A 14,709-nucleotide genomic window follows, 5' to 3' on the forward strand; every position below is an offset into this window, starting at 1 on the left:
CAAAACCGAGGGTATACTGAGGAGATGCACCAAGGTCACAAGCACTGGTCCGTGCCAAGACAGGCAGCTCTGCAGCCCTCACGGGCACCCTCTGCTTGCTGGCTTGGAGCTCTGGTGCCACAGCAGCATGTGAAAGTGGGAGTGCAGGCAGCTGTGTGTGGGGTGTTTGTGATGAACAGGGTGATAGGTGATTCCTGTTGCAGTGATTAACACCTTTTCCCACTGTCCTCAGACCAAGGCCGTTGCACGCTCAGCCCTTTGCCTGCCTTAGTGAAAGTGAGATTCCTCCCTCCCTCCTCCTCTCCAGTATTGGCCCTGGGGTGCTCCAGAGGCCCCAGAGAAGAGTCGAGAAGGATTACAGGCTGCAGGCTGCCCACAGCCACGTGCACCCTACTCACGCTGGAGCTACGCCATGCCATCTCCACAAGCCTCCCCTGGGACTGTGCCGACTCACCACAGATGGACAGGAGGCTTGGTGACAGTCTTGGACCATCAGCATTTGCCAGCAAAGGGGAATCATGCCCACCACCTCTATCAGGATGTGGACACAGAGAAACCCAATCAGCGCTGGTACTTGGGGACAGGAACTTCTTGGTTGATAGGACTCTCCTCAAAAGCCACATGAGCCTGATGGCCAAGGCTGTGCTCTCCCAGGTGGGGACACCCATGCTGTGGCTGGTCTAGCCCTCCCATACTGTGGGGTACGTGGGGACAAAGAAAGACTAGTGTTGGGGGGAATAAGACATGAGCATGTTGAGAAGAGATCTTCTCACATTGCTCCTTGGAGGATACCATGGACCTCTCGGCACTGCTTAGCAGCTGGAGTCCACAAGTTCAGCTTCTGCCCACTTTGCAGGCTGTGCTGGTTTCCACTTACAGGGTTTTTTTCCTCTCTACTGCATGGACAACAAACACTGTTCCCCTTACCCTCACATGTGCTGAGAGCATATGCTGTCTCCACAGCATCAGGGCACAGAAATTAAAGTGCACTTACAGGTGCGAAAACCAACCGGCAAGGAACCATCTGCTTTGAGGGTGAAGTCAATCGCTTCTGCCAAGTTTGAAGGCTTTGCCCTGGTAATTCATGCTGGGGAAGAAAAAGGTTTCAATTTAAATGTTAGCCAGGATCAGGTCTGGTAGCTCTGGCCAGAAGGACATACAGAAAGGTGCTCTAGAGAGGAGATTTTTTTGCCTTTGATCAGCTATCACAAACCAGTTGTAAATTGGTTCCAGACTGGAAACGAGAAGGTGCTAAATGCCTTGGCACTCCTGTTGCAGCCCCAGCCTTTCAGACAAGGACTTGGGTTAGCCCGAGCAGGAGCCTGTCCTGGGAGTTACCTATGTCAATATTCCCATTCTCTGCTGATCACCAATAAATTACTTATTCATTCCCAACAGTTTCTAACTGGGCTAGCTGGCAAACGCAGATTAATTAACCCTGGAGTCATCTCTGCCCATGCTGTGACATACTGAACAGCAGTATCAGTCTTTTTGTATTTAAACAAACTGTTTCAGAAAAAAAAAAGATGTAAAAATCAGGGTAATAGAGGGTCAGACCTGGACTTCCATGAGACTAGCAATCATTGTATCATAACAAAGAACCACCAGGCCTAGAAACACCTTCTTCTGTATTGGAAGTGCTGAAAATATGTGTAAGTAATTTGTCAAGTGTCTGTTTTATTTGTCTTTATGGTCAGGCACTAGGACAGCAAAACTACAGATCTAATATTTACATCACATCTTAAACAAGGGTTTGCTCACTTACTCTCTGATCTTCTCCCATCTGTCTCTTCTTTCCTTGCATACTATTTGTTACAGACCAGAGCCACAAAGAGCACAAGCTCTTCTGTTCTGAGCATCCTTACTAATCCCTGGTCTAGGCAGAGTTTTAGCCCAAATTATGATAATTTGTGATTGTACATATTTTTGCATGATGTGACTATCAGTTCAAGACAGTAAAGCAATTGTTTTTCCACACCTTTCTTGTTCTGCTTATGGGCTTTTTTATTAGTATTCTTCATTGCATCACTGATAAAAATAGACCCACGCCCTAAAATCTTCAACTCTAAAAAGGTAGCAGTTGCTGAAGGAACCCTATGCGTGTTGTGCAGATCAAACCATCCTCAAAAAGTTGAAGTACAGGGCTCTTAGCATACAAATGAGTAGGGTGATTCCTCAGGTGATTACTTCAAATATTTTTCTTTCTTGCATGAAGCCTTGCCTGGAAGAATCTATGGTTTATGATAAATATTAATAAGCTGCTTTGGCAAACTAACCTGTGAGCTGGTTTAGTAGAGTCAACCTCACCCTGTCCTAACAACATACAAGACTTCTTTTTCGTCTTTTCTGGGGCCATCATTCTTCTTTGTAACATAAACTTTCTCACTGATTTAAAAATAAATTATTATAGCCATTAAAAACACTAATGGGAGTCATCAACTGACACTGCGAATCACTTTTAAAATAATACAGTGATCAAGATGATTGATTTTCCAGTTACATGAAGCATTTAGCACAAAGGCTTCTTCATCGTGAAATCAATCGTGGAAGTTTGTTGAGCCTTCGCAGAAGCAGGCACAGGACTTGCGTTGCATATCCCCTCCTGGCCCGTTAGGTATTTCACAACTCTCCGTGGACTTTGTGCGGAAGCCAGGCGCGGGAGGAGTTGACGGGTCTTTGGCTGCTGCGAGGCTGCGTCAGGCTGTCGCTGAGCAGCAGATGGGAGGGGGCTCGGCTGGTTGTGCACTGAGTCTGACAGGTTTTGGAGCATCAGGAAGCTCATCAGCTGCATTAAAGGGTCTTCTGCAAGCCCCCTGTGCAGCCTGAACTAATACCTTTACCCTTACAGCTGCGGTGAACAGAAGGCAATAAAAATGGCACTGACCATTACTTTTAAGTTAAGCCTCTGCTCTGTGACACAGGGCACACTGCAGGGCCACACGCACCCAGGTAGGAAAGACAGGAAAATACCCAAAACTTCTTCTCCCTCAACCGGAAATGAGCAAGAGTATCAGTGTATCAACACCTCCTGCCTGCCCAAGAGCCCATCTGGGAAGGCTGGGATGAGCTAGGAAGGCGCTATGGCACATCGTGGGTAGGTGGGAGGGCTGCTGGGGAGATGAAGCTCAAACTGTAATTTTGGGGGGTGGTCTGGTCTGCACAGGAGAGGAACAACCACCTTCCCCTGTTGCGATGCTGCAAAAATACTCGGGGTACTGCTGAAGCTGGGCACTGCTGGCTCATCTGGCTTCATCCCTCATGATGCAGAGCAGCCATGAGGGGTGGCAATGTCCAGTCCTGCTGCTGCTACGTGCCCCTGCACTTAAAAATCCCTCGGGGAAAAGAATGGGGAGAGTGTGTGGGCTTCGGTGCCCGTGCTGCTGGGATTGCAGGGCGATGCTTATACAGGCTCGGCGCTGAGACTTTCTGCACCTCTCACTGCTGCCCAACAGAATTCCTTGCAACCAGTCCTCTGCCACAAGGTGTTTCATTTCGGGATGGCAACACAACCCACCGAGTCTGGAAGGCATATGGATTTTACCAGAAAAGCAGGTAAGGCAGTTCTAAGTCAGTGGATGAACACAAACTGCCAACAAATCTTTTTAGTGTGGTTCAAGGATATTTTCACAGCTTTGGACAAACTTGATGCTGAGGCTTCTTCTCAGTGGATTATTTTCCTTTGACCTTTTGAATGCTCGTAGCCAGCTCGTCTAATCTCAGAGAGGTCTCTTGGCAGAGGGAAGCAGACGCAGTCATAAAGTGGCTCTCATATTGTTTTACTCTAACCTTGAAGGGCTTGGTAGATCAATAGCTTGTGGAGGGATCTTTAATCAAGTTGCTGAACCTTCCTTTGGATGTCTAAGCACTCTGCATTCTGAATCTTAATTATATTCTTCAAGGACTTGGATTTAGTGCTGTATTTGTTCACAGTATATTCATTCTAGACTGACATGAGTTAAAAAGAACAAACTACATTTTTAATGGGGCTGTGGTTTGAGGGACACTTTTAGCAAAAAGCCAGAAAATATCTGAAGGCCTGTTTCTGCTAGAAGATAAACAGGTATTTGCTAAGCCAGCTCCCCAAATGAACAAGCATTCGAACAGGATCTTCATTTAGAAAATGAAGAATAAAAAGGGTCTGTCATCACGTTCAGATTGGATATTCCTTTGCCCTATTATTATGGGTCTCCTCTTTCATCAACTACGAGTTCAGCAACATGTTTTTTTATTCAGAGTTTTAGACTGCAAATATGTCACGTTTGTAAGCACACCAAACTGTACCTTAATTTCATCCTTTTAAAAATTAATGGAGCTAAACAAAGACATTCAAACAAAAGAAAATCGCACACAACGCTTCATGAAATTTTTAAGTTTTCTAAAGTAATTATTTTCTCTTTCTTTTGGATGACATTGTTTATTGTAAGACATCATTTTTATTAAATACACTGTAATACAAGAGACTTTCCATGTCATGTTGAGAGAAGCTGGTCACATGATTCACAAACAAAACTTTTAACACTGATACCTAGGCATCACTTTGAAATCAGCCAAGATGCAATGAAACTTTTAAAGCAATGACTTGTTATAACAAACTGCAAAACAAGAACCACTAAATATTTCCATGGAGACATCACATTGAAAAAAGAAAAAGAAAAAAGAAAGGAGAAAGATAGCTCTACACACCAGGTCACAGTTTGGTGACAATATAGAGATTTATATTTATATGTAGATATCTTCCTCTTTACCTTAAGTGACAAAGAGAGTGATATCTAGAAATATATATATACATAAAGTATAGGTGGAGAGCAGGGCTGGGACAAATATTTCATAATTACTTGATTCTCTCTCATTGGTGATTCAATTAAACATCAATGTTGAATTAAATTACTTGTATATAAAACATTCTTAGCTGCTTTTCTTTAAGTTACAGAAAGATACATATAAGCTGCAAGATATAGGCCTCTGGAAAGATTTGATTTGATCTCTGTTTTCTCACGTCTTTGAATCAAACGGCCTCACTACTAGCAGCTTCTATTATCCTTGCCCAAAGTATTCAGTGTTTATAAAATACCAGCCGGTCATCACTCAGAACCTTCTACAAGCAAACAAAATATCCCCACAGACCTGGTCTAGAATGCATAGACGGAAAAATAACACACCCATCATTTCCCATTTCTTCTCCTGAGACATATGTTTAAAAGATGGCAAAATAGTCACTTGGTTGCTATTGTGAAATTCACAGTGTTTTCCCTGCAACATGTAGACTTTTTTTTTTTTTTTTTGCTTCATATTTGTGATGAATGTAGCACACTCCCCTGCCCCACCCAAATAAAGGTGTTTTAACTAAGGCTCTAAAGGACCTCTTGATTCAAAGCAGCAGTGGTTCATCCCAGCCCTCACAACAAGAAAATACAACTTCTTGTGCTATCAAAACCTTCGTCTTTGACGACTGAAACCCTAATCTGTTCCCCAGCCCCTCCCCACTTCCCTCCCTCACATTTTATAGCAGTATTTGAAATTCAGTTACAGGCTGCAACAACCCAGAGACAGACTTGTTCTAACACATATGCATTGTACCTTAGTCATCCAGTGACCTAGTCATTTTATTGGGTTATTTAATTTCTTTTTAAAGTGTTTTGTGAAAGTCTACATCAACCACAACAAAAACAATCTCTCAGGAAGGTGGGGAGGGGTACAGAGAGAAAGACAGGGAAAGAGAGAAAGGAAGAGAAAAGAAGAAGGGAAGAGGAGAAAAGGAAAGAAAGGAAAGGAGAAAGAAGGAAGGAAAGTGGTACAGAAACAGGAAGTAAGGATGAAAAAGAAAGAAAAAGAGAAAAAATAGGCAGTTACCTATTTAACTGTAGACAATATAGAGATATATTGTTTCACAAACCAAAATGAAGTCCTTTTGAAAAGGGTACACTCCATCATGCATCATGGGGTGCTGTTGCTTTACAAGTATCTGTTCTCCACGGCCAGTTCTGTGTTCTGCAGATCTATTGAGAGTGAAGGACAGAGGGTGGCAAATGCTGCTATTATTACTGCTAAATTTTGGCGTTCTCATTGTCCTACAAGTCGTGTTGCAGTCTGAATAGTCCAGCTCATTCTTGGTATTATTTCATTACTGCAGACGAGTATAAAATGCTAATGGAGCTGCACTGTTACTCTAGGACAATAAAGCAACGTTAGCACAAACCCAGAAATGACAGTAAAACAAACTCTGTATTCCCAGCTTGGAAGCTTGTCTGTTCTTTTCATTGTGAGAAATCAACAAGTGAGATGGGAATGGAAGAAACGTTTTTATGCAATCATCTGGGGAAAAAAAAGTGCTTGTTGTTATATCTCTGGCATTCTAGCACTGCCTCTGCTGCACACCAGTTAAAAAATTGAATCTTACAAACATAGAAAAACAAATATCAAAAGAAAATAATATTTTGGTTACTCAGCAGACTTTATCAATTTATTAATAGCACTCTAATCATCATTTGTAATAATGTAGGTGTATGTAAATTTATACATATACACACAGCCCATACATAATGTGCATGCATGTCTGCACATATATAAATAAAATACAACAGACATAGGCATACATGTATATGCTATGTGTGTGTATATATATATGCCATATACAAACACACATATATAATATATATTATATATATGATCAGTTCGTAGCACAATCCAGAAAGACTTTTTTAAATGAGCCTGATTGTCATATTTACTCAGTGTACACAATTTAGCTGACAGTGCAAGCATGATGAATATGCACATATACTCACCCTTCATTGTGATTTGAACATAATTCTTCCTCTTCTCTGCTCATTCTGCTACACTTACCCACCTTTTCATGAGGAAACGCAAACTATGTATAGCTACAGTTTATAGCTTGTCTACTGTGATTATACATCTTATGCACTATCAAGAACATTAATGATACAGGTCATGGTTATCCATACCAGTGGTTCTGTAGAACATTTGGTCCTTTAGAAGTTTAACATACTGCTATGTTATTGCACAACGCATGATAACACTATTTATTCTCTGAAACGACTCTAATAGTCTCACTAGTAAATCAAAAAGAAGATGCCACTAAGTACAAATTCAGGGTTTTGTGGTTATTTTTGGTATACATTCTTTCAGTGCTTGCAAAACCCACCTGTTTGCTTTCAGACTGGAGCCTGCTTTCCAACAGAAGCAGCATCTCAGATGCTTTTTTCTTCAGCTCATAAGAAACTAATACAGAATACATCAGGTAGAAACTTAGCACCCCCCTCCACCACCTGCAGCCTCCTCCCACTGCACAGTAAGAGCGTACTCTGACACCTTTGTTTTCCACAACTGTTATTTTGAAAATCAATTTCAAATTCCTTTAAAACACAACGTTTGGGTTCTCAAGATAATGGGTTTCACTGGATGCTCAGTCTTTTTCTAGCTTTCTGTGTGAACTTCCAAGACAGACTAGTTAAAATCTTAAGGCCCATTTTGTAGGAATCTTCCTCTGGCTTTTTTTGTGTTTCCAGTTCAGTAGTGGTTAAGAAATAACATCTAGTTTATGAAAGAAATACCGAGTATGGCTTTATAGTTACACTGTCATGTTTATTTGTAATGCTGCCTTTTCAATGACATTGAGAAGGGTAAAACTTCATCACTGTCCAGTGAACTATTTTCTTTTGAAAATGTTCAGATTCTTTATGAGCTAGCTCTAAAAGCTTCTGAAGGAAAAATCTAAAGTGCCTCAATAAATAATATATGCAAGCAAATTATATATTAAATGTGCTATGGGAACACTTACAAAAATAAAATGCTTAATTTATTAAATAAAATATCCCCAACACAAAGATGAAGGACTATTTTGATCTGGCTCATATCAATAAGAAATAACAAAAAGAGAGAAAGAAAGATCACTTTTTTGCAGTAACGCCCCCTCACAGAGGGAGGCAAAAGTCTCGAGGAATAGGTAAGGTATGTTTTCATTTGTAAGAATTCATATTAAAAATAATCCTAACTCTAAATTTGAAATCGTCAACTTCTGGTTTGAAAAATAACAGGTATGCCCATGCAGCTGTCATCAGCACAGTGGCCATGCAAATGTTGTACACATACAATGCCAATCCAACTAAAAATAAATTATTTAAGAAAGAGTGGATGTAGGTTATGACAGCACTAGTACCAACACAAACATGGTGCTGAGCTCAGGGTCTTTGCACTCTGAATAGTAAGCCATAACCTCAGAGTAATTTGTTTTCTCTAGAGATGTCTATCCCCTGCCATGGCTCAAATATAACCAGTGATCTCCGTGCTTTAGATTATTCATGTTATATCAGCCTATTGTAACATTGTAAAGGCATTTTAACATGGCTAATGTCCTCCATTAGCCCCTTCTAATGAAATATAAGTTATATTGTTATGAGTTCGCTATGCCTACTAGGGTGTACTACAAGATGAGTGATAGTTTCTGCACAAAGGGCATTAATCGACAGAGACCATGCACAGTTTTGCTTGCACGGTTGAAAAAAAAGAAAAAGGATTGAGAAAGGAAGGAATACACTGCTGGACAAGCACAGTATATGATACACCTGCCCCAGCATCTATAGCTTGCCCTATCCTATCAAAATCCTTAGTTTCAACATGTGATCCTGAAATTAATACTGTACATTAATAAGCCTAGCTTCAGCCTTTATTAAAAAAGACTAGCTGGAGAACATTTTTATACCAGTGGCATGACAATATCCTACCAGAAGACAAAATAAGGGCATGTATTTAGTTTATCATGTTGTAACATAATTGTGTGCAGTGCAGGCAGCATCTTTTTCTCTTTTACTTGTATCTGGCAATGAAAGGTGCTGGCAAAGCACCTCCTTGAACAATCCCTTTAGTCCTCAGAAAGACTCTTCAGGGAAAGTGCTAAACCCCCTCTTGCCTTCCGTCAAATCATTGAAGTGTTTTTTATTTTTGTGGCATTGGATGCCATCTGATCCCCTAGATCCTCCAGATAGTATATCACGTAAGTCTTTCCATCTGGCTTTATCTCTGCAAGGAATATGCTTCATGTAGAGAACACCAGTCTTCTTTTTCCACCCACATGCCGAAGCAAAAAAATTGAGGTGAATCCATAGAAACTCCCAGTAGCTGTACAGCAGAAATCACAAAGTTCCGAGTCAAATATATTTTTCCCTTTTTTCATCCACATCAAAGGCATGAATACAACAAGGCATTGTTAGTTGTGGTGGGCAAACTGAAGAGTCTGCTGATATAACAGATCAGGTTTTTAAGGCCTTTGTCTATGCAGAGTTACAATAATGCAGAAGCCAAATTGATTAGAAAGACAGGAGAGAAGAAAAAAATGATAGAAACTGAGAGAGAGAAAGAGAGAGAGAGAGAGAGAGGAGATACGTCTCAGTAATGTCTAAAAAGTCGATACTGTGTCTACAGATGGAGAAGTGCACATTGCTTGCCCTTTAGAAAGCTTCTCCGCAACTTTGTCATTAATACTGTCAAAGTTAAGAACACATTTTAATGGAGTTCAGCGGCAGTTGAACACATTCATTCCCGCAGCCCATAAGAAGAAATGCTAGGAGACTTTAGCCTAAAATATCCAAGTAGACTGGAGATGCCTTGGCCAAGTTCTGGAGGAGGGAATGGATTTCTTTGATGTTGAGCCTCATGTGAGGCTCCCGTTGCCAACAGCCCAACATCAAGTCATACACTTCCTTGGGGCATGTGCGAGGTCGCTGCAGGACTCGGCCCTGAGTGATGCACTCAATCACCTATGAGAAATCACAAGGAAAGGATCAGCACACCTGTGACAACTATTGGGGGGGTCATCCATGGAAGAGTTAACTGCTAATTGCCACAGCAACTAGCCTCACCGGTGGCAGTCTCCCAGCCAACTCTGCCAAGGGCTGCGTTTCTAGGCAGATGCATGAGCCGCAGGATGTGATCTGGAAAATTCACTGTAAGTTGTCAGTATCTTCACTGATGTGAAATTCATCAGTGAAGTATCTTCACTGATGTGAAATTCACCCACGTTGCCCCTTTCACTCTTGATAGAATGATGGGCCAGGAAGTAATCTCATACCTCCTCTCTCTACCCATCTGAAAACCTCACCTCATCTCAGAAGGAGGCTAAGTTTTCACCCTACTCACATAGAGCATTAGCGCCTCTCCCTCCCTCCTTCTCTCCCTCCTTAAACTTATGAGTATCACTGTGTCTGATTTCTGGAAAGGAGTTACTGCCTGTAAATCAAGAGATTTCCAGATTACCTCAGTCTATTCAAGAATGGTTCTGGACAACCACTTTGCAACAATGACATGTATGGTATGGAACTGAAATCACCCAAAGCCCATTCAGGAGATAGCTAAGCTCCTTTTCATTGCTTCATGGTCATTCTCAATACCCAGAGCAGATTTTATCCTATATAAAGGAAAAAGCTAAATTCCAACTGGCATAGTTCTGCTTGGGCAACTTCCATCCACTCTGGGGGGGAAAGGGTGAAAAGGAAGAAATTCAACCGCAAAGTTCATGACAATACCATGAATACCTAATATCAGGGGTCTTGCCTTTACTAAATAAATTTGTTGCCGTCCCTTCTCCAGAGAAGCTATACCAACAGTTAATGTGCCAGCCCTCCCAATGCAGTTTGAGAATGTATTACACACACCTCGTTGTTTGAGAGCTGATACCATGGCTGTTTGCCATAGGTAAAGATTTCCCATAATACAACCCCAAGGCTCCAGACATCACTTTCTGTGGTGAACTTCCTGTACATGATACTCTCTGGAGGCATCCAACGAATGGGCAGCATGGTGTGACCCCCAACCTGAGAAAAACAAATGAAAGAGTCAGAAATAATTCCTCCAGACCCTCACAAGAAAGAGTATCAAGACGTTAAATAAGAAGAATCCATGTTTTCTTTCTTTCCCATCTGATACCATTCACTTTGAGGAGCTTTTCAGAACTAGGGATTCATGGTCCAAACTCCTCTCCCCCCAGCAGCAATCACCACCATGACTGGTTTCTCTACAGAATCTCCAAAGACATTGTTTCTGAAGTGCAAACTCATTCTTAACATTTACTTGGCACATCGTACCCAAGTATCAGGAAGCTCTACAAAATTATTAATTATATTATTATTATTAATTAATTAATTTAGCCTACCAACCCACTTTAAATTAGCCCAGTTTTACTCTCCATTTTAACACTGGGGAAACTATAAAAGATTCATGAAATGAAATCTGCACTGCTGATTCTCCTAGAAACTCAGTAATATCAGCTAAAATCCATGAAGACACAGTGGTCTAACCGCATGACATGGTAGGATCAGGATCTGTATGGTTTAATTTTGAGTGAATTAAAGCAATGCTATTTTGTGTTGATAAATTCCAAAGTTTAAATCAAATTATTTTGTTCCACATTAACTACCCAGTCCTACACAGCTTAAAAAAAAACCAGTCCTTTGGATGTATTCCCTTGATAATAAACAACTTGTAAGACATAGACTCTTATGCCAAATCAACTCATGTTGAATTGGATCTTTCACTGAATGAATGCCTTAGAACATTTTTAATTTTCTCCAGAACACTGTACTTCCTCAAAATTAGGTATCCTAACCCTAATTTAATTTTTTAAAAAATCTCTTATTTCTAGTTTCTAAACAATTTATTGTTCCTGGTATGTAACATTCTGACAGGATCACATCAATAAAGAAATCCACCCAAGTACTTTTAAAATAGCGTAACTGCTGAGATATTGTGATATATAGATATTCTGATTACTTTTGCATCAAGACAGCTGCAAATATTTTCAAGGAAGTTAAAAAAATCAAAAGGAAAGCTTTTTCAAAGACATCTAACTTTTGATTAACTCTCATTTTCCTGTCTGAAAATGCATTTAATTTGAAACCACGTTTGCACTTTCAAGATTCCGTCAATTCAAAATATTGTTTCTCCTTGTGGGACTTCACATTTGTTGTTATAAAGAATGCCCTCCTTGTTCTCATGTTGAAACAGCAAATGGAAGGAGAACACAACAGAAATTCAGTCAGGGTTCATGTTCTTTCTAAATCACTCCGAACATCCATTTCCAGATATTTGTCAGTAATTCAGCATTAGCACAGCATACCAAAAACACAGCTATGGCTGTGAGAGCTCAGCCCTGTTCCGTGCATCGCCACAAGTAAACACTTGCTACTGACTCCATAAAAACAGAAAGTAATGCTAAAAATTCCACAGACTAGGCTCTTCTTCTCGTCCTCCTACAGGAGATGTCAGGCGAGCAATGGAGGAGTATTTTTTGCCAGGATGCCGAATGAAAGACAGTGCTCCTGAGTTCAGTTCCTGGTTACGTTGTGGATTTGCTTGTGCCTCAATGCATGTTGCTGAGCACTGGTTCAGAGACATTTAAAAGGGGACCCAACTCCTGTGGCCTTCTGCCTAATTTAAAGACGTGAGCACTCCATTGACAGAAAATGGATACACATTCTTAAGTGCTTTGCTCAATTCAGCCCATTCGTCTCTGTGTTACAGTTTACACCTCTGTCAGGCAGACTGGCTGTAAGGCTCTGTGCATCAGTATTTTTAATCCTCTTTGACAGAGAAATCACTCGATGTGGAGAGTTTGAAGTAACACACAAACCCGCTGAGACGCAAACAAAGTATCAGTTTCCCACCTTATCATAACCTAAACTGACATGGTAACCAAACAATTCCAAATCACCACTTTTACCCCCGTCATGAGAGGTGTTTCATTCGAAAGTCAGAAAAGTTAGTCCCTTAGAAACATGCAGCCACATACACACAGACAAAGGGCAAGTACCATTAAAAGATGGTTAATGATGAGAAGCTTTTGGTCTCATCAAATATTAAAATGGCTCTTAGATCTGCTTATCATATAGCCTCTGCTACTGGTTCTTTTCAGCAATTTCTTTGACTCGTTTCTTAAAAATTAATGAAAGCTATAGACAATAAAATATGTGTCTCTATTTTTTCTTATTTGTCACATCTTACATCAAGAGATTTTGAAACAGCAATTAAACAAAAATCCCAACACTCTCCAAATCTTCTTTTCCCATGGTTCCTTGCTGCAGAACCACAGTGTATTTGTGGTAGGACTCTACGCTGAGTTTCTAGTGTCAATCAGTAAAATGAATGACACACCTCTAGAGTGATGATGATAAATTGCCACCAAATGATGGCTCTGCAATGAACTGATCTGTAACATCACAGACTTAGCTGTCTCTTTGCAGTCATAGCAAGACTGACTCATCAGTATTGACACCAAGAATTCAATTTACAGATAAGCACATGCCACAGCGTTCTTTGGTGTTCCTTCCACGCCATCTTGCCTGGAGCTGTGTTCATTTCTGTTTCTGAAGGCAGAAGACTTCACTGGGCAGAGAACTTGTCCAGGACTGAGATGTCCTGTGGTATCTCTATGTCTATCATTGCCAGTATCAATCATTTTAGGCACAGTTACTTCCAGTGCCGCAGCATTTTTGTGAAGATAATAGTTAATGCCTTGCAAAGTATCAATAAAAGTATTATAAGAGGTGTTCTTCTTGCCAGATGGCATTACAATGAAGGATACCTGTGCAACCTATGGAAGGTTCAGCATCTACCCGTGGTCGAAGAGCACCTTCAGTTTCAACTCAGATTTCAGTTCAGCCACATCAAAAGCACAGGGAAGGGCTTGGCCAAAGGCAGTTCTTCTAAATGCACATTTCCTTCCCTATTAATGATCCGTGGTTACTGAGTCAACACTCACTCAGCTCAGAAAAGCATTAAGGGCCGTGTTAGGTATATGCTTAAAATGAAGCACATGCTTCAGAGCTTTCTTGAACTGAAGCCTGGGACTTGACACCACTCTTTGCAATATGCCTGAAACAAATTGCCATTCAGTTGTGAGCTTCTTTCGATCTTTATTGGACTGTTGAGTCCAAGCACCCACAGTTGTGCCAGTGAAGATAGTGGAGTGCCTTTTTGCCGTTGTTGCCAAACTCTCAGCAAGGCTAAGGGGTGTTTTCCAAGAAGGACCAATGAAGGAAAACAAGATTAGACTGACCAAACTTTAAAGGTGCTGAGTGCTTCAAGGGGATGACTTCTGTGTATGCTTTAATAAGAAATGCAACTATTACACAGCTCTCAGGTATCATCAGCATTCTGCAGAATAAAGTCCCTGCTATGCAAACTGTCATTGCAGTGCTGTTTGATACACGTAATTTTAAAATGATTGTGTGCTAAGCAGACTACAGTTGCAGGTAAATAACACCTTTATATTCAATCTAGCTAAAGTTATGACAGGTTTAAAAGCATTACAGTTTTAACTTAATATGCTATTACTTTAAAATCCGTGCTGTAGCTGTAAAAATGTTGCCAAAATTACCATTTTATGGATATAAATTAGGGTATATTTTCTTGATGCCTACCTGAAAGCAGCTACATTATGAAGGTTTATTTTTATTCAGAATTGTACTTCCTCAGAGCCTTTCTAGGACTTAAGTACTTGCTTCCAAATGTCAGTTTATGAAACCAAGCACTCCCTAGCCCAGATGTAGCCTTGTATTACGTTCACTAGTTGTTTTTACTAGCAATATTTGTCTAGAATCTAAACCAGAAAACCTGGTGAATTTGCTTCTGCAATGTGCAGACTATCCACAGGGAGGAGGCTGCTATGCCAGATCAGTGAACTACGATGTTCTCCAAAGAAGC

General features: G+C 40.7%; 1 protein-coding gene across 2 annotated transcripts in view; it reads right to left on the minus strand.

The window, feature by feature from the left end:
- Positions 1-4,375: 4,375 nt before the first annotated feature.
- Positions 4,376-14,709, minus strand: part of NTRK2 (neurotrophic receptor tyrosine kinase 2) — a 211,408-nt gene continuing 201,074 nt past the window's right edge. For both annotated transcript variants that reach the window (XM_063321389.1, XM_063321390.1), the window contains 2 exons: positions 10,665-10,823; positions 4,376-9,770 (listed from right to left, as the gene is read on the minus strand). In XM_063321389.1, coding sequence (XP_063177459.1) covers positions 9,585-9,770; positions 10,665-10,823 — 345 coding nt within the window. In that variant the 3' untranslated portion in view covers positions 4,376-9,584. The remainder of the gene's footprint in view (positions 9,771-10,664; positions 10,824-14,709) is intronic.

This window comes from Chroicocephalus ridibundus, chromosome Z, assembly GCF_963924245.1.
Source record: "Chroicocephalus ridibundus chromosome Z, bChrRid1.1, whole genome shotgun sequence".
In the NCBI taxonomy this organism is placed as follows: Eukaryota; Metazoa; Chordata; class Aves; order Charadriiformes; family Laridae; genus Chroicocephalus; species Chroicocephalus ridibundus.